The sequence below is a fragment of the Prunus dulcis genome, unplaced genomic scaffold (genome assembly GCF_902201215.1).
Source record: "Prunus dulcis unplaced genomic scaffold, ALMONDv2, whole genome shotgun sequence".
Taxonomy (NCBI): Eukaryota; Viridiplantae; Streptophyta; class Magnoliopsida; order Rosales; family Rosaceae; genus Prunus; species Prunus dulcis.
The window spans coordinates 1-18,282 of NW_023010053.1; the positions used below are offsets into that span (position 1 = coordinate 1).

An 18,282-nucleotide genomic window follows, 5' to 3' on the forward strand; every position below is an offset into this window, starting at 1 on the left:
ACGTAGGATAAGAAAATCAAAGAAAAAAATTGTTAACAAAAATTCTTATTAAGACGACGGTTTAAATTAAATGTACGACGTATAAAATGAATAAATAGACGTTAAATTTTATAATACGATTTAAAGATAACGTCGTAGAACTATACGAGAATGACGTCGATATATTTATATTTTCCGTCGTTGTAAATTAATTTAATACGGCGATATTTTATATTTTAAAGCCGTGGATTTGTTTGTAATTATACGGCGTCTTATACGAAAACCTCGTCGTGTTATTTTATGAGTAAAAACGGCGGCTTTTATTGAAAACGTCGTCTTTACTTTCTACGTCGGTCGATTCATAACTTCTGCCGTTCTTTGTTGGCTTTGATTTTATACTGCGGAAATCTGTTTCAAATAGACGTCGGTTGTTTAATTAGGTACGTCGTTATTTTTGAACAGCCATTTGAATCTTCATTTTTGGTTGTCTAAGGTGGTATAACACGACGGTGTTTTTAGAACCGTCGTCTTTTTAAAAACCACGACGGTTTTCAATTAGACCGTCGTTGTTTTCTGGTTGTCTTTTTCACTTTTTGTAGTAGTGAATTTGCCTGAAGCCACCCAGAAGGCACACTTCGTGGGGTTAAGCCTCATTTTATACTGCTTCAAGATGGTGAACATGGCGGAGAGGTTGGAGATGTGCTGGTCAGCAGTGCGGCTTTTGACTAGCATGTCATCAACATAAACCTCCATAGTGTTGCCAATTAGCAGGGCAAAGAGGCTGTTCACCAGACGTTGATAAGTAGCCCTGGCTTTCTTGAAGCCGAAGGGCATCACCCTATAGCAGTAAAGGCCACGATCAGTAATGATGGAGGTGTGGGCTTGGTCTTCAGGGTGCATGAAGATCTAGTTGTACCTAGAGTAAGCATTCATGAAGCTAAGAAGCACGTGGCCAGATGTGGCGTCAACACACTGGTTAATTCGGGGTAGAGGGAAGCTATCCTTCAGGCAGGCTCGATTGAGGTTGGTGTAGTCTACGCACATGGGCCAACGCTTCCTTGGTTTGCCTACCATCACCACATTAGCCAGCCAGGTGGGGTAGTCCACCTCCTTGATGAACCCAATGCTGCTCAACTTTTCCACCTCCGCCTTCATGGCCTCGTACCTCTCTGGGTCATAGGCCTGACACTTCTGCTGAACGGGTCGCACGGCAGGATTAATGCTTAGCCTGTGAGAAATGATATCAGGTGATATGCCAGGCATATCAATGTAAGACCAGGCGAAGATCTCGGAGTTGAGGCGAAAGAAGGCCACGAGGTCAGAGCAAAGCTCCTGGGAGAGGGAGGTGCTGATCTGGACCTGCCTATCTGGTATATCATCATGGAGGCAGACAAGCTCATGATCTTCCACAGGTTCGACCTGCTGGGTGACAGATTCCTCCCTAGGGTCCTCAGGTCGCTCAGTGCCAACTCGAGGAGGGGTTGGGGCCTTGGTTACTGTAAAGGCCTCACCCTTATGCTGGCGATTTACGAATTTGACTACTGAAGCATAGCAGCTTCGGGCTCCAAGTTGGTCGCCACGCACCGTGGCCGTGCCATGGGGGGTAGGGAACTTCAGCAGCAGCATATGTGTGGAAATAAAAACCTTCATTTGAGCTAAGGCAGGGCGTCCGAGGATGACATTGTAAGTTGTGGGGTAGTCAACGATGACGAATGGAGTGGTGACTGTCGCCCGCTGGGGTGCTGAACTAAAAGAGATAGGAAGGCGGATGCTGCCAATGGGCTGGACAACATCACCAGAGAAGCTCACAAGAGGTGTGATGCTTCGATCGAGCAAGCGAACATAATGCTTGATGGAGTTATTGGAGGTTCCGGCCAATGTGGGACCACCACTGATGGTGGAGATCATGTTGATCTGCCGTTGGTAAGGGTTAGGTGGGGGTGAGAGGTTGTGCACATATTTGTCCAGCTTCCCCTCACGGATGAGGCCTTCAATGATGTTGCTCAAGGCAATACAAGATTTGGTATTATGACCACTGTACTGATGAAAGCGGCAGAAGACGCCTGTGTTCGGCATAGGCTTATTGGTCGGTCTCCTGGGGGGGAGGGGGAGAGGCTTGGGTATGATAGGTGCCTCATGCATAAGGACATTCTCATAGGTGGTGTTGAGGATGGTGAATACCTCGAACCTAGGCTTCGCTGTAAAGGGGAGTGGGGCATGATCACTTGTCCTTGGAGGGTTGCTTCGGCTGGGCTGGTGACTGTTGTCATGTCTGCCACGCTTGCTACTGCTGAAGGAATGCTGGTAGTCATCCTTCCTTTTGGGGTGCTGGGTACTTTGGTTATCTGGGACGGGAGCAGAATGCTGAGGTGGGGGTGGGGTGGGTACCGAAGCTGGTAGAGGATCACCAAAAGTGCTACATGCCGAGGTGGTTTGGCCACGCTTAGAGTTAAAATACTCAACCTTGGCTTGAACTGCTGTCTGTTTCATTAGCTCTGCATATGTGTTCCAAGGGTTGCTATGGACCAGGTTGCAGAAGTTGGACTCGCAGAGGCCACTCTTGAAAGCACCGAAGGCAGCGAGATAGTCAGTCTCTGGGCAACATGAGTACTTATGGCTAAAGCAAGCTGCATACTCCCGAAGGGGTTTGTCCTCTCCTGCCGAAGCATGTACAAGTCGTCTGTAGAGTACAGGCGATCAATCTAGATCATGAAATGGTACAGGCGATCAATCTTGATTGTGCAGGGGTTCAACCGGTAGAACTGATTCAAAGCTGCGCCACTGAGGATGGAAGGGAAGAGGAGGCACATGTCTTCATTAGTGAGTCCCTTGCATCCGAGGGCAGACTGGAAGGAGAGAATATGGATGAGAAGATCCTCCATGCCAATATTGAAGGCAATACGGAGCAGCTAAATGTTCTTCTCCTGGTGGTAGTTGAGGATATGTTTGCTAAAGGGCCAAAGGCATGGCTTTGCCTAGAAGGGTTGTGACTACGGTGCTACTCACTTTCTAGACGCCGAACCTTCTGGATGAAAGCCTTATGGCTAGCTCGGCATGAGGGAGAGTGCCGGGTGCTGAAGGCCTGGGGTGTGGGTGGGCAGGGGCTGGGTAAGGTTGTAACATCCCACATCAACCAACAGAGAGGGGGTGATGTGCCTTATATGTACATGCTCGCCTCCATCTAGCACAAGGCCTTTTGGGAGCTCACTGGCTTCGGAGTCATGGGAACTCTGAAGTTAAGCGAGTTGGGGGCTAGAGCAATCCCAAGATGGGTGACCCATAGGAAAGTTGTTCGTGAGCTCCCAGAAACAAAACCTTGAGGGCAGAGAGGGGGGCCCAAAGCGAATAATGTCGTGCTACGGCGGAGCCGATCCCTAGATGTGACAATTTGGTATTAGAGCCACTCTACCGTGTGGTGTGAGTATGCCAACGAGGATGTCGGGCCCCTAAGAGGGATGGATTGTAACATCCCACATCGACCAACGGAGAGGGGGTGATGTGCCTTATATGTACATGCCTGCCTCCATCTAGCACGAGGCCTTTTGGGAGCTCACTGGGTTCGGAGTCATGGGAACTCCAAAGTTAAGTGATTTGGGGGCTAGACCAATCTTAGGATGGGTGACCCACTGGGAAGTTGTTCGTGAGCTCCCAGAAACAAAACCGTGAGGGCAGAGAGAGGGGCCCAAAGCCTACGGCGGAGCTGATCCCAGGATATGACAAAGGTTCCCATTCTTCGAACGCTTCGATATGGCAGGACTCCCAGTCTTCTGGATGATAAGTTTCCCAGTCATCTGAGTCTCCTACACCCTCTTCGGTGGGTAGGTGGGTGGGCTTCGGTTGGGGCCCTAGGTATGCCACCCGCGGGTCTTTGAGATTAACAGGGATAGGGATAGGGTCTGGCTGACAGTCCAAGAGACGATCCCTGCAATCCCTGTAGACCTTCATTGGTTCATGGGGATAGTCCCTTGGTGGGGAGATGTGAAGGAGCCGCGACTTAGTTGGCTCCGGATAAAGAGGGCCTTTACCTTCGTTGAGCCTAGATTGGACAGGGCACTATGGCGGGAGTTCACCTATTGGTTCGGCTGGGTGCGCTCAACATCCTGGGTGAGGTCTTTCTCGGCACCCTGGGAATGTGTCTTCTCCCAGTTATGCTTCAAGGTGCGGTAATCATGCTCCAGCTAGATATTCTTGGTATGAAGATGTTCGTATTTCTCCGACATCTTGGCAACACTAGCGTGGAGATGCTCCACCTCCACTTGGAGGCTAACATCTACTGAAGGTTTCCTTTGGGAGGTATCCCCATAGGGGGTATGTATTGTGTTCCTTCCAAGTGCCAGTATATGGCTAGCATAGAAAGTAGGGAAGAGACCAGGGATTGAATTCACCATTGCAAAACTAATTCCATGTTTATAAAATTAAACCGTACTCAACTACCAACCTGTTTCCAGAGTTCGTTTTACATATATATGACCAGCCATATGATGTGTGGTTTTGATCAAATTCTCCTAATCTGCAACCTAGTTGGGATGTTCAACTTTGGTTCCAAGTTAAGAGTCATTAGCATGCAAGAAAACGTTAAAGAACCAAAGAAAATACACAGCATGATGTTTGCATAGCATTCTCTTCATTCATTCACATGTCTAACAAGATTAAGCATGATGTTTACTATAACCTTGTCTAGATAATCTGTAGGCAACTCTAATGGTGATCAAACATTAAAATTGACAAACAAATTGAACAATAGATTCAGTGAATGAAACAAGAAACAGATTGATGAATTGAATACTTTAACTTAGAAACATGGATCAATGTTGCAAGGCTACATCGAAATCCCTAGCTATGAATTTAGTTACACATCATGTTCAAAGAGAATAAAACAAAAATAAACAACATGAGTGAAAATAAATTCATGAGAGGAAACCCTTGAACCAATTCTGATGTTGAACTTCTCCAAGAACCACCTCTTGCGCTGAGTCCTAATGGTGGAAATATATGGACGGCTAGGGTTTTAGTGTGTATGAAAGGAGAGAATAACCAAGAAGTCTCATCTAGGGTTGTGAAATTCGTCCAAAATAAATAGGGGTTTTAAAAGTGGCTAAAAGGCAAGTTTTTATGGTGTAAAATAGGCTGCAAGATATTCCAAAGAGATCCTAACAAATCAGCCTTTATTTTGCACGTTTTTGCCTTATTTGGCACCTCCAAATCAGGCTAGAAATCCCCATTGCTTTCCCATTCTGCTCTTAGTCTTCAACCAAGCCAGGTTCGCCTTGGATTCTTTATTTGGACTTCAAAACAGGTCACGAAACTTGTTTCCATGTTTGAATAAGGGTCAGCTCCAAAAATGGCATGTTTTCATTTCTTTTGCCTTCAACTTGATCCTAAAGTAGATGCAACTGCATACTAACACAAAATAGGGTAAAACGCAACAAGTTTAACTCAAAAACATCACAAAATATACTAGAAATGGATGATATATATGTATAAATGTATGAGTTATCAAATACCCCCAAACCTGATTTTTGCTAGTCCTCGAGCAAAACTGAAACTAAAATCTAACTAGACCACTTTCGCTGGTTAAACGATTGCACTGAGCATGTGCAACAAGCCTTTAAACCCCTAGGTGTCCCTAGTAGGAGGAGTTGTGTCTCCTGAGGGTTTACAGTGATGACTCCCACAAACATCTTCATACTTGCAAGCAAATTGGTTAAAGCATACTTATAGCAAACTAATAAGAACCAATGAAAGCTTAGTCATACATTCGAACCACTAGTCTGCCACTTCAAAGAATCATATCATAAGTATAGTGTAAAAATAATAATTACTCCATGTCCCATGATTTCAAAGACACCATACTCAAATGCCAAAGATAGAAATCGCCTCAACTCTAGTCCTCACAGATATCACTCAAATTTTCACTCAGATCCTAAGGTGTGGTCTCTCCTCAAACATATGTGAGTGAAGTTATGTAAAAGGGAATCAAAATCCTCACATATGAAATATGAAATAAAAGCACAATTTCTGGACAGATCTCATGAAAGGAATTAAACACTAAGAATATGGATAGCACACATACTTAGCAGCACCCATGAATACATCCCCAAAGATCAGCTAGGTCTTTCACAAGGTGTGTAATGTAAGGCTTAGGTCAGGGGCTATGAAAGAAAGGATAGGAAATACTAAAGCTTGGGACATACCAAAGTGTCTTCCTTGTGAAAGCAGCAAGCTCTCCTCTTGAATTGATCTTTGTTGTTTGTTCGTGGCATCCAGGACCCGTGCGATAATGGAAGGATTTAGAAATTACATCCTCTTTGATTCTTTTTCTTTTCTTTTCTTTTTCTAAAACTTTGTTTTTTTTTTCTTTTTTTTTTCTACAATTCCAGCACACATACCTCGGTACATACCACTTTCTTGATGTAGAGCTCGAATTATCTTTGTCTTCATCACTTTGGTATTCCCCAAACTATAGGGTATAGCTGTAATGGGCTAAATATCTCATATTGAGATAAAAGGATATGGGGAAACAAATGTGAGAAAAGAAAATGGCTAAAAATGATTGGCTTCAAAATGGGGTAATGGCACACACATAAAGGTAAGAAATTAGGCCTTTTGGTGGTTAAGACATGCATAGCCTAACATCGTCTCAATGAGTTCATTCATGAATGTTACCAAACACATGGTATCTGCGAAAGCAAATAATTCTTAGCATTCAATCAAACAAAAATAATGAGATCATTTGAAATGAAATTGAAGCAAAAAGATAGGAGTACAAACACTTTAGACCCTCTCAAAGAAGTAAATAGGCTCAAAATCACTCACTAGGGTAGTCTCCACAATTCTTCTTCCAGAATTTGAGCATGATACTTTAACCACCATGATTCCCAGAGTAACAGCTTTGAAAAAAAAAAAAAAAAGATATGATATGAACTTTTTCATGACATCACAGTAGTCCTCATTGTAAACCATAGCCCTCATATACATTCACATTAGTAAGCAAAAGCAAACTTTAACCAGAACTAAAAACAAACGAAAATCCCACACCCCCAAACCTAAACTAAGCATTGTCCTCGATGCTTAAAAAAAATGAATGGAATGGATGCAATGCAAATTGGCACAGTGTGCATGGAAAGAAATAAAATAAAAACTAAAAACTAACACAAATAAACGGAAAGAACACAAACCCAGCTAGGTTGCCTCCTAGCAAGCGCTTTATTTAATGTCTAGGCAAGACATGGTAGTGTGTCTAAGTTGCCATAAACTCGAGAGAATCTATAACAACATAAACCTGCTCCTGTGAAACATTCTCCAAATAAGGCTTCAAACGCTGTCCATTGACCTTAAAACGGGTGCCATTCTTGATGTTTTCTATCTCCATAGCTCCATGGGGAAATACTTGAAGCACTTTGAATGGTCCAACCCATCTAGACTTCAATTTACCTGGAAACAGTTGCAAACGTGAGTCATACAAAAGTACTTTCATACCTGGTTGAAACTCCTTCCTAAGAATTGCTTTGTCATGGTAGAGCTTGGTTCGTTCTTTGTAGATCCTTGCATTCTCATATGATTCATTTCTGAGCTCTTCCAACTCATTGAGTTGGAGCTTCCTTACTGTACCAGCTTCTTTGAGATCAAAATTGAACTTCTTTATGGCCCAATATGCACGGTGCTCGAGCTCCATTGGCAGATGACATGCCTTTCCAAACACCAGTCGATAAGGGCTCATTCCAATTGGGGTCTTGTACGCTGTTCGATACGCCCAAAGTGCATCATTCAACCTTAGTGACCAATCCTTCCTTGTAGGGCCGACGGTTTTCATCAAGATGTTCTTTATTTCTCTATTGCTGATTTCCACTTGTCCAGAGGTTTGAGGATGGTATGGAGTTGCCACTTTATGTGTGATGTTGTACTTCTTCATCAATGCCTCGAAAGGTTTGTTGCAGAAGTGACTGCCACCATCGCTAATGATAGCTCTCGGAGTTCCAAACCTAGTGAAAATCATATCTTTGAGAAAATTCAAAACAACTTTGTGATCATTAGTTCGTGTAGCTGTTGCCTCAACCCATTTTGATACATAATCTACTGCCACTAGTATGTATATGTATCCAAAAGAAGATGGGAATGGTCCCATGAAGTCAATTCCCCACACATCAAACAGCTCTACCACTAAAATGTTGTTTAATGGCATTTCATTCCTGCGACTGATGCTCCCCATTTTCTGACACCTATCACACTTAGAGCAAAAATCAAAAGCATCTTTAAACAATGTAGGCCAAAAGAAACCAGATTGTAAAACCTTTAAAGCTGTCTTTTTAGCACTGAAATGACCTCCGCATGCCAATGCATGACTGAATGTTAGTATGCTTTGCTGCTCACTCTCTGGAACACATCTTCGAATGATTTGATCAGGGCAATACTTGAACAAATAGGGCTCATCCCACATGTAGTGTTTCACCATTGAAAAGAACTTCTTTCTCTCCTGAAAAGTCAAATCATCTCTAATTACACCAGAAGCAAGATAATTGACAAAATCAGCATACCATGGCTCTTTATCTTGAATGACAAAGAGTTGTTCATCCGGGAATGATTCGTTGAGAGGCAAAATTTGTCCATCTCCATGGTTTTCATCAACAAGGCGCGACAAGTGATCAGCAACAACATTTTCACTCCCTTTCTTGTCTCGAATTTCTAGGTCAAACTCTTGTAACAAGAGTATCCATCTGATCAAACGTGGTTTAGCATCTTTCTTGGTCAACAAAAACCTAAGAGCTGCATGATCAGAGTAAACAATAACTTTAGAGCCAACAAGATATGAACGAAATTTCTCTAAAGCAAAAACAACAGCAAGCAACTCCTTCTCAGTTGTAGAGTAATTGAGTTGAGCATCGTTTAACGTCCGACTTGCATAGTAGATTACGTGTGGCAGCTTATTTACTCTTTGACCTAAAACAGCACCAATAGCATAGTCAGAGGCATCACACATTAGCTCAAAAGGCAAAGACCAATCTGGTGCCATAATGATAGGAGCAGAGGTTAGTTCACGTTTCAAGGTATTAAATGCATTCATACAATCTTTATCAAAGTGAAATACAACATCTTTGGCCAAAAGATTGCACAATGGATGAGTGATCTTGGAAAAATCCTTAATGAAACGACGATAAAAACCAGCATGTCCTAGAAAGCTTCTCACTCCCTTCACTAAAGCAGGGGCTGCCATATTTGAGATGATGTCAATTTTTGCTTTGTCAACTTCAATACCCTTGTTGGATATTACATGCCCCAACACAACACCTTGTTTCACCATAAATTGACACTTTTCCCAATTGAGAATCAAATTTGTTTCCTGACATCTTTGAAGCACTAGAGAGAGATGGTTAAGACAATTATCAAAAGAAGAACCAAAAACTGAAAAATCATCCATGAATACCTCAATAAATCTCTCAATCATATCTGAAAAGATTGCCAGCATACATCTTTGGAATGTTGCTGGGGCATTGCAAAGGCCAAAAGGCATCCTCCTATATGCAAAAGTGCCAAAAGGACAGGTGAATGTAGTCTTCTCTTGATCTTCCGGAGCAATCACAATTTGATTATAACCTGAATATCCATCAAGAAAACAATAATATGAGTGACCAGCTAATCGCTCAAGCATTTGATCAATAAAAGGCATAGGAAAATAATCTTTTCTAGTGTCCGAATTCAACTTCCTGTAATCGGTGCAAACACGCCAACTAGCTGCAGGTCTCGTTTGAACAAGCTCTTTATGCTCATTTTTTACCACTGTGATTCCAATCCTCTTAGGCACTACGTGAACAGCGCTGACCCATTTGCTATCAGAAATCGGGTATATGATACCCACATCTAGCAACTTCAGCACTTCAGCTCTCACTACTTCCTTCATGTGTGGATTGAGCCTTCTTTGTGGTTCACGAGTTGGTTTTGCTCCCTCCTCCAATAAAATTCGATGCATACACATGGTAGGGCTTATTCCCTTGATATCTGCAATAGACCAACCAATGGCTGATTTGAACTCTTTTAGCACCCTAATTAGCTTATCTTCTTCCAAAGGGGTGAGGTCAGATGCTATTATAACTGGGAGAGTTTCAAACTCAGCTAGGTAAGCATATTTTAGATGTGATGGAAGTGGTTTAAGGTCAAGTTTTGGAGGTTTAACAATAGAAGGGATCAGATGTGTGGCAGATGGTTCTAATGGCTCTATAAGAGGCGAAAAAGTGGAGGGATATTGTTTTAATGCTTCCAAGGCAGCCACCATCTCCATGAGCACTTCTTCATCAAAGTCATTTTGAGATTGACTCAAAACATATTGTAATGGATCATTGGATTGTGCCAGCAAAAACTTAGAGAAAACAAGTGAATCAAGCACATCAATCGAACAACAATCAATTGAACTAGAAGGGTGAGAAAGAGATTCAAACACTTTGAATTGTACAGTTTCTCCTAGCACAGTCATGGTGAGGAGACCATTTTGCACATCTATGATCGTCTTTGCCGTGGCCATAAAGGGTCTCCCAAGCAAAATAGGTAACTCACGATCATGTAGAGGAGCCTCTTCCATGTCCAACACTACAAAATCAGCAGGCAAAATTAGTTTGTCAACTTGAACTAAGATATCTTCCACTATACCTCTTGGATATTTCACTGATCGATCAGCAAGTTGCAATGAAATAGTTGTTGCCTTCAAACCCCCCAAACCTAATTGAAGATACACTGAATAGGGCATTAAATTGATGCTAGCCCCCAAGTCAAGCATAGCCTTTTCAACTAGCTTGTCTCCAATGGTGATATTGATAGAAAAACTGCCCGGATCCTTCAGTTTTGGTGGGAGCTTTCTTTGAAGCACAACACTCACATTTTCAGACACCATCACCTTCTCATTAGGTCCATACTTCCTCTTATAAGTGTTTAGCTCCTTGAAAAATTTCCCATACGCTGGCATATTCCTAATGACATCAAGCAAAGGTAAATTAACATTCACTTTACTTAAAATATCAAAAATTTCTTTAAATGACTTATCCTGCTTGCTTTTGGCAAGTCTTCCAGGAAATGGGATGGGTGGAGAGTAAGGTTTTTCAGCCTTGTGAAAATTTGGAGCTTCAAACGAAGAAGTGGCATTGCTTGGATCGTCATTCGGTTTCTCATTCTCTTCTTGAGTGGGGCCTGCATTCACATGATCAGATTCATTAGTAACTTCATTGCCAACTCCATTATTAATAACCTTACCACTTCTAAGTGTTATGACCGCTTTGGCTTGCTCTTGGTTCCTTTGAAGTATCACCGGTTGGCTTGGAAATTTTTCGGGTTCTCTTTGACTCAAAGCATCAGCAATCTGACCTAATTGTGTCTCCATTTTGGTTAGAGCAGCTGAATGTTGTTGGAGAGTACTATTGGTAGTTTGCTGGAATTGAACGGTGTTTTGAGCTAGCATTTTGACCGTATCTTCAAGCGTAGTGGCAGGCTTTGGTTGGAAATTTTGAAATTGATTGTTATTCTTCCATGAGAGATTGGGATGATCTCTCCAACCAGGGTTATATGTATTAGAGAACGGGTCATTCCTCGGCCTCTGATTGTAAGAATTCATGAGATTCACTTGCTCTTGAACGAATTCGGGATAAGCCTCACTAGCCGAGCATTGATAAGTAGGATGACCTGGTATGTTGCAAATGGCACACACCTCAGCTATCTTAGGCACCATATTGAGCATAGAATCGAGCTTCTTTTCCAAACTAGCCACCTGCAAGGCAAGATCATTATTAGAACTCATTTCATACACTCCAACTCGTTTACCTCTTGTATCTTTGTGTTGAGCATTAGATCCCAACATCTCATAAATGTTATATGACTCTTGAGCATTTTTTTTCTTCAAAGCTCCACCTGCTGCATTATCAACAGTCGATTGACATGTTTGGGTTAGTCCATCATAAAAAATTTGCATTTGTAAGTAAAGAGGTAACCCATGATGTGGACATTGCAGCAACAGCCCTTTGAAACGCTCCCAACATTCATTGAAAGGTTCTCCATCATCTTGTTTAAAGTTAAAGATTTGCCCTCTCAAAGTAGCTGTCTTTTGAGTAGAGAAGAACTTCTCCAAAAACTTCTTAGCTACGGCATCCCAAGTGGTGAGCGAACCAGGTGCTAAAGTCATTAGCCAACCCTTTGCTCTATCTTTCAATGTATAAGGAAAAACCCTCATCCTCAGATTTGCTTCAGTCACTCCCTGCAAAGGTAAACCACTCACAACATTGTAGAATTCCTTAATATGGGCTAATGGATCTTCGTTAGGTAAACCATAAAAAGAAGGAAGCATGTGAAAATGTGAAGATTTGAGATCATAATTTCTAGCTTCAGTAGGCAGCAAGATGCACGAAGGGGAATTTGGTATAACCGGTTGAGCATAATCTTCCAAAGCTCGGTTGTCATCGTTATTGCCAGCCATCTCTTCTTCTCTGTCAGAATTAGAGTTATCGAAAGAATCTACACTCGTTGGGCTAGAAGAACTATTGTCCTCTTCTACACTGCTAGTCTGGGCACTAGCTGATATAGAATTCTCAAAAGTGTTGCTCTTCAACCGTTCAAGTCTTTGGCCTATCTCAGCAAGTGTATCTGACATATACTACCTGAGAAACAAAAATAAAACGAAATTAGGGTTTGAGAACAAGCAATTATAGAGGACTGAAATCAGTCCCCGGCAACGGCGCCAAAATTTTGTTGTGTTCCTTCCAAGTGCCAATATATGGTTAGTATAGTGGTACAAGTAAGGGTGTCGAACCACAGGGACCGATTGGACCTCTATAAATTACTAGTTTTGAAAGAACCCTAACTAAAAATGAAAGTGACAATTTGAAAGTAGTTTTTGTGTTGTAAATGAAAAATAACTTAAAATGCAAGAAGAAAGTAGTAGTGAATGATATATTGATGTAGAAAGAATAGGGAAGAGACCAGGGATTTTGAATTCACCATTGCAAAACTAATTCCATGTTTATAAAATTAAACCGTACTCAACTACCAACCTGTTTCCAGAGTTCGTTTTACATATATATGACCAGCCATATGATGTGTGGTTTTGATCAAATTCTCCTAATCTGCAACCTAGTTGGGATGTTCAACTTTGGTTCCAAGTTAAGAGTCATTAGCATGCAAGAAAACGTTAAAGAACCAAAGAAAATACACAGCATGATGTTTGCATAGCATTCTCTTCATTCATTCACATGTCTAACAAGATTAAGCATGATGTTTACTATAACCTTGTCTAGATAATCTGTAGGCAACTCTAATGGTGATCAAACATTAAAATTGACAAACAAATTGAACAATAGATTCAGTGAATGAAACAAGAAACAGATTGATGAATTGAATACTTTAACTTAGAAACATGGATCAATGTTGCAAGGCTACATCGAAATCCCTAGCTATGAATTTAGTTACACATCATGTTCAAAGAGAATAAAACAAAAATAAACAACATGAGTGAAAATAAATTCATGAGAGGAAACCCTTGAACCAATTCTGATGTTGAACTTCTCCAAGAACCACCTCTTGCGCTGAGTCCTAATGGTGGAAATATATGGACGGCTAGGGTTTTAGTGTGCATGAAAGGAGAGAATAACCAAGAAGTCAGTTCTAGGGTTGTGAAATTCGTCCAAAATAAATAGGGGTTTTAAAAGTGGCTAAAAGGCAAGTTTTTATGGTGTAAAATAGGCTGCAAGATATTCCAAAGAGATCCTAACAAATCAGCCTTTATTTTGCACGTTTTTGCCTTATTTGGCACCTCCAAATCAGGCTAGAAATCCCCATTGCTTTCCCATTCTGCTCTTAGTCTTCAACCAAGCCAGGTTCGCCTTGGATTCTTTATTTGGACTTCAAAACAGGTCACGAAACTTGTTTCCATGTTTGAATAAGGGTCAGCTCCAAAAATGGCATGTTTTCATTTCTTTTGCCTTCAACTTGATCCTAAAGTAGATGCAACTGCATACTAACACAAAATAGGGTAAAACGCAACAAGTTTAACTCAAAAACATCACAAATAGACTAGAAATGGATGATATATATGTATAAATGTATGAGTTATCAGTATGGTGCTGAGTATCGTGGCTATCCTCGGTCGGCATAGTATAGTGTGGGGTGAAGAAGAGGCGACGGGGCCTGATGAGAGAATGAGCCAGCTGGGCTGATAGAGAAAAATGGGATTCAAAAGTCGATTCCCACAGACGGCGCCAAACTGTTGATGCTCTTTTTCAGAGATGGTCAACTTAGAGAAATGTGGTGAGTCTTCAACAGGGGAGAAGGTAAGGACCTTCAGAAAGGGTAGAAATTGCAACAGACAAAGTGGGAGAAGCAGTCGTCAAGCTTCGGACATCGATGTGGTGCCTGCTGAAGTCTCTAAGATGCTTAAGTCAGCTATAAGTTGTAACTTTGGCAGAGTAACAGTAAAGGTGTGAAAAGTAGTTACCCTTTTTACTCGGGTACGGTTCCCTATTTGTAGGGAAATGAAAGTGGGAAGTTTGCACAAAGTTTCGATGTGGGACTTTGTGCAAGTCGCTATGGTGGTGACACGTGTCTTGGAGATTAGGTTCGGCAGCCGAGAGCTTTGGCAGTCTGAAGTTTCGGCAGGTGTCTAGCACTTCGGAATGGTGTCTTCCTTCAGCGGGGAAGAAGGCGTGTCTGCCTTGGTACTAGTCATTTTGATGCTGGATATGCTCTGTTGATTATGGTGTAAACAAAAGTTACAGTTTTAAATGTGAGGCCTTGGATCACAGTCCAAGTGGACAGTTAAGATGTAATCTTAGAATACAAGAAAGGAAGGTTAGATTTGGATGATATAACTTGGGAATATCCTGTTCCCAATGGTTATATGTGCACAGTGTGTGACAGGACCCGACCCAATTTTCGCTTTGAAAACCGAGCCGACTCCTGTGCGTGTCCGACACCTGGCAACTGTCGGACACAAATGACCTTTTTACCCTTTTCCTTAATTAATTTCCTTCCGACTTCTGCCGAAAATTCGGCAGAGTCTCCCCTGTATTTTTACCATACCCAAAGTCTTCCACCTGCCAAACAATCTCAGAAATCCTACCAACAGCCAGACTAATTCAACAAACAGTTTCCAACCTCAGTTCCTTATGTTCAACAAGATATCAGAGCAATTTCTAAACAAATTTACAGAATTTACAACGAGTTCCTACACTTTGGTGGTGGGTCGGAAGCTAGGAAGACGGCCCGGGTGGTTTCCCTCGTTCTTCTACGGCCTGGGGGCGAAAACAAATTTAAAAGTGTGAGTGGACAAAAATAATGTTCGTGAAAATCATTTGAGAACATACTAACCCCCGTTTGAAAAACATAGGGATATAGAACTAAAATCTGATCATAATCAACTTGAGATATTCAAAGAAATATAGTTAACATGATTATAATCATATACTAAACAAAGATATATCAGTATAACTCAAGTAAACTTACTAATAAAAATGGAGTAAGTAATAACTGCATTAAAAGTTTTTAAAATCCTTTAAAACTGCCACCTAATTGTACCCCTGATAGCCGTCAATTCCCTGGCAGGTCTCGGGCGTCACACAGGCTACCCGAGCCGCAAACTGGCGAAATCAGGGGACTATGATCAGCCTGATCCGCCGGCAGGTCCTCGGTGACACCAAGTCACTCGAGTCGCTCAGGCAGGATGCAGGGGACCGTAGTCAGCCTGATCCGCAATCCTGGCAGGTCTCGGGGACACAGAGTCAGCCGAGCCGCAATCCTGGCAGGTCTCGGGACACCAAGTCTGCCGAGCCGCAAATCCTGGCACTCACGGTCCGAGCGTCCCCGGAACTCGTGAGGCAAGTCAAGTGCACTGACTAACTGAAATCGGACCGGATGTCCGTCGACATCGGTCCAACTCTGGGTAATCACCAACTGTAAGGTGGGTACATGGTGGTCTAAAATCACTGTTTCTGATAAAATCTGCTAACTCTGAGCTAAGCTGCTGTTTTAGCTCAAGAATCTCAAATCTGTTGCTTTAGTTAATTTGTATAAAAATAAAAGTATTGCATAATAAAATTCATGCTAAATCACTTATTCAAGTTCAAATATAAAATATAATTATAAAATCCTTTTAAGAAAGAAAAGTCCACTCACTGCTGGTCCGAGCTGGCTGGACCTCTCGAAGGTCCCTCCTGTGAATTAGCCGGACTCCTGGTGCCTGCTTATCCAAGAATGATAAATTAATAAACTGCTGTATAAAAAGAAATTTAAATTCAACACCCTGCCCCCGGCTCCTAGAAATACGTGCATTTCATCCTGAGTTACTCCTATGCCCACATTAGCCCTTTTTAGACACTTGGACCACTCTAGAAGGTCCGACGCTCAACTAAGCGATAAGCTGCCCGATCGGCCCACCCGGGACCCATGGGGTCCACGATTCTCGATGGCCAATCTGGGCTTCCTTGAAGGTTTTTCATAGAGCGGGAACCATGTTCTGCGAATTTGGTCCGAATCAGACGGTCGGATTGGCCAAAATCGCGTTATTGCTTAAAACCCTAACCCTAGCCCCAGGGTTTGCGATTCCGGAGTATCCGGGACTCCGATTCGTGATCCGTCGAATCCTACGCGATCCCGAAATCACGTAGACCGACATATCCAAAATTCAGCGCGATCGAACGGTTAAACGACACTGCATCCACGGATCGCGCGATATGGAAAATCCGTTCGGGGCTCAAACGGACTCCGAATCGAGATCCGCGAAATCCCACGCGCTCGTGACGACACGAGGACCTCAAAACTGGCTAGAGCCGTGCCACCACCCTGGCCCACGCGCCGCCACACGCGCGGCCAGATTGGGTGTCCAAAGCGATTCGGGTGTGCCGAAAAATCGTGGAACCGAGACTCCAAACTCCTACCCTAGGTAAAACACCCTACTTGGAGTCACTTTTGTTCTTGGACCACCCCCAAAAAGTGGCCGGAAACAGTAGTTTCGAAGGGCCAAAGTTTCGGCCAAACTTCAAGTCGAAAATCGAGTGATCTAGAGATGAAATCGCTCAAAGCCCAGCCTACCCTCAGTTAGAGCATGAAAAATAGGTGAAGATCCATGCCTCACTCGAAAGATTTGGTGAAGAAATGAGGGAGATATTCGAACTAAAAGTTCGAACACGACCAGTGGCAACAATGGCCGATTCCGGCCAGGCTCCGGCGTGCGCATGGCTGGGGTTGGTCAGGAAAAGTCGGCGGGCGAGCTGCGGTTCGGATGGGACCGGTGCCGGAGATCGGGTCGCGGTGTGGTGGCGGCTAGGTCGGCTGGAAGGGGAGGAGGTCACGGGTGCTGTGTAATCGGGAGAGAGGAGAGAGAATGACGCGGGGAGAGAGAGAGAAACAGGGATAAAAATCTGACTTTTGGCCAAATTACCATTTTGCCCTTCGCGATGTTTTGACCGTATTTTCTTCGTTAAAACTCCGATTTGGGTCTACTCCGTGCCTACGGACTCGTCTCGCCGTGCTCTACGCAACGGCGCAAGCGGAATTCCCGAATTCTTTCCCGATCAAAAAGTCAAATTTTCCCCCTTAAAAAAAATGCGAGGGCAAAATCGTCTTTTGGCTAGAATAAAGAAATCTTAATTTTTTAGATATTTTGGTTTGGGTTCTTACAGTGTGTGCTTGAGTGAAAGAATATAATTCATTTTTGCTCCTTCCTCAAGCTCACTCTCTCTCTCTCTCTCTCTCTCTCTCTCTCTCTCTCTCTCCAAAATTTAACATGGCCTTAGAGCCAGGTTCTATTGCTTAAATCTGGGCGTTTGAATCTGTGGGAGAAACAAGCTGAAATTGAAGAAATTGCTTGCGAGATCTGTGTCTAACATGGCTGGGTCTGGAGGAGGTGAGCTAAGAGCGCCGATTTTGAACGGCGAGAACTATGAATTCTGGAGCATACAAATGAAAACCATCTTCAAATCTCATGGGTTATGGGAATTTGTTGAGAAGGGAGTAGAATGCTCAGATTCAAAAGGAGCTGATTCAAAGAAGAAAGAAAAAGAAGAATCAAGCGATGCTGGGAAGATGACTCTCACAGAGGTGCTCATGAAGAATGCTAAAGCTCTGGGTCTGATTCAAGAAGCAGTTTCTGATGCGATTTTTCTCAGATTTCTCACGAAGATACCTCTAAGGGAGCTTGGGATATCTTGATGCAAGAATTCCATTGTGATAAACATGTCAGAAGTGTTAAATTACAAGGTCTTCATAGGGGGTTTGAGTATACAAGAATGAGAGATGATGAATCACTTTCTGTTTATCTTACAAGATTATTTGATATAATAA

At 42.7% G+C, this 18,282-nt stretch overlaps 1 protein-coding gene and 1 non-coding gene across 2 annotated transcripts; one reads left to right on the forward strand and one right to left on the reverse strand.

The window, feature by feature from the left end:
• Window positions 1–7,219: 7,219 nt before the first annotated feature.
• On the reverse strand, window positions 7,220–12,601 carry LOC117612709. Its single transcript, XM_034341376.1, has 3 exons — window positions 10,844–12,601; window positions 8,347–9,922; window positions 7,220–7,842 (listed from the first exon to the last, which is right to left on the reverse strand). The coding sequence occupies exons 1-3, from the start codon at window positions 12,599–12,601 to the stop codon at window positions 7,220–7,222; spliced, it is 3,957 nt and encodes a 1,318-aa protein (XP_034197267.1).
• Window positions 11,943–12,049, forward strand: LOC117612713. The gene has a single exon (XR_004583526.1). It is a non-coding gene; the product is annotated as a small nucleolar RNA R71 (small nucleolar RNA).
• Window positions 12,602–18,282: the final 5,681 nt, after the last annotated feature.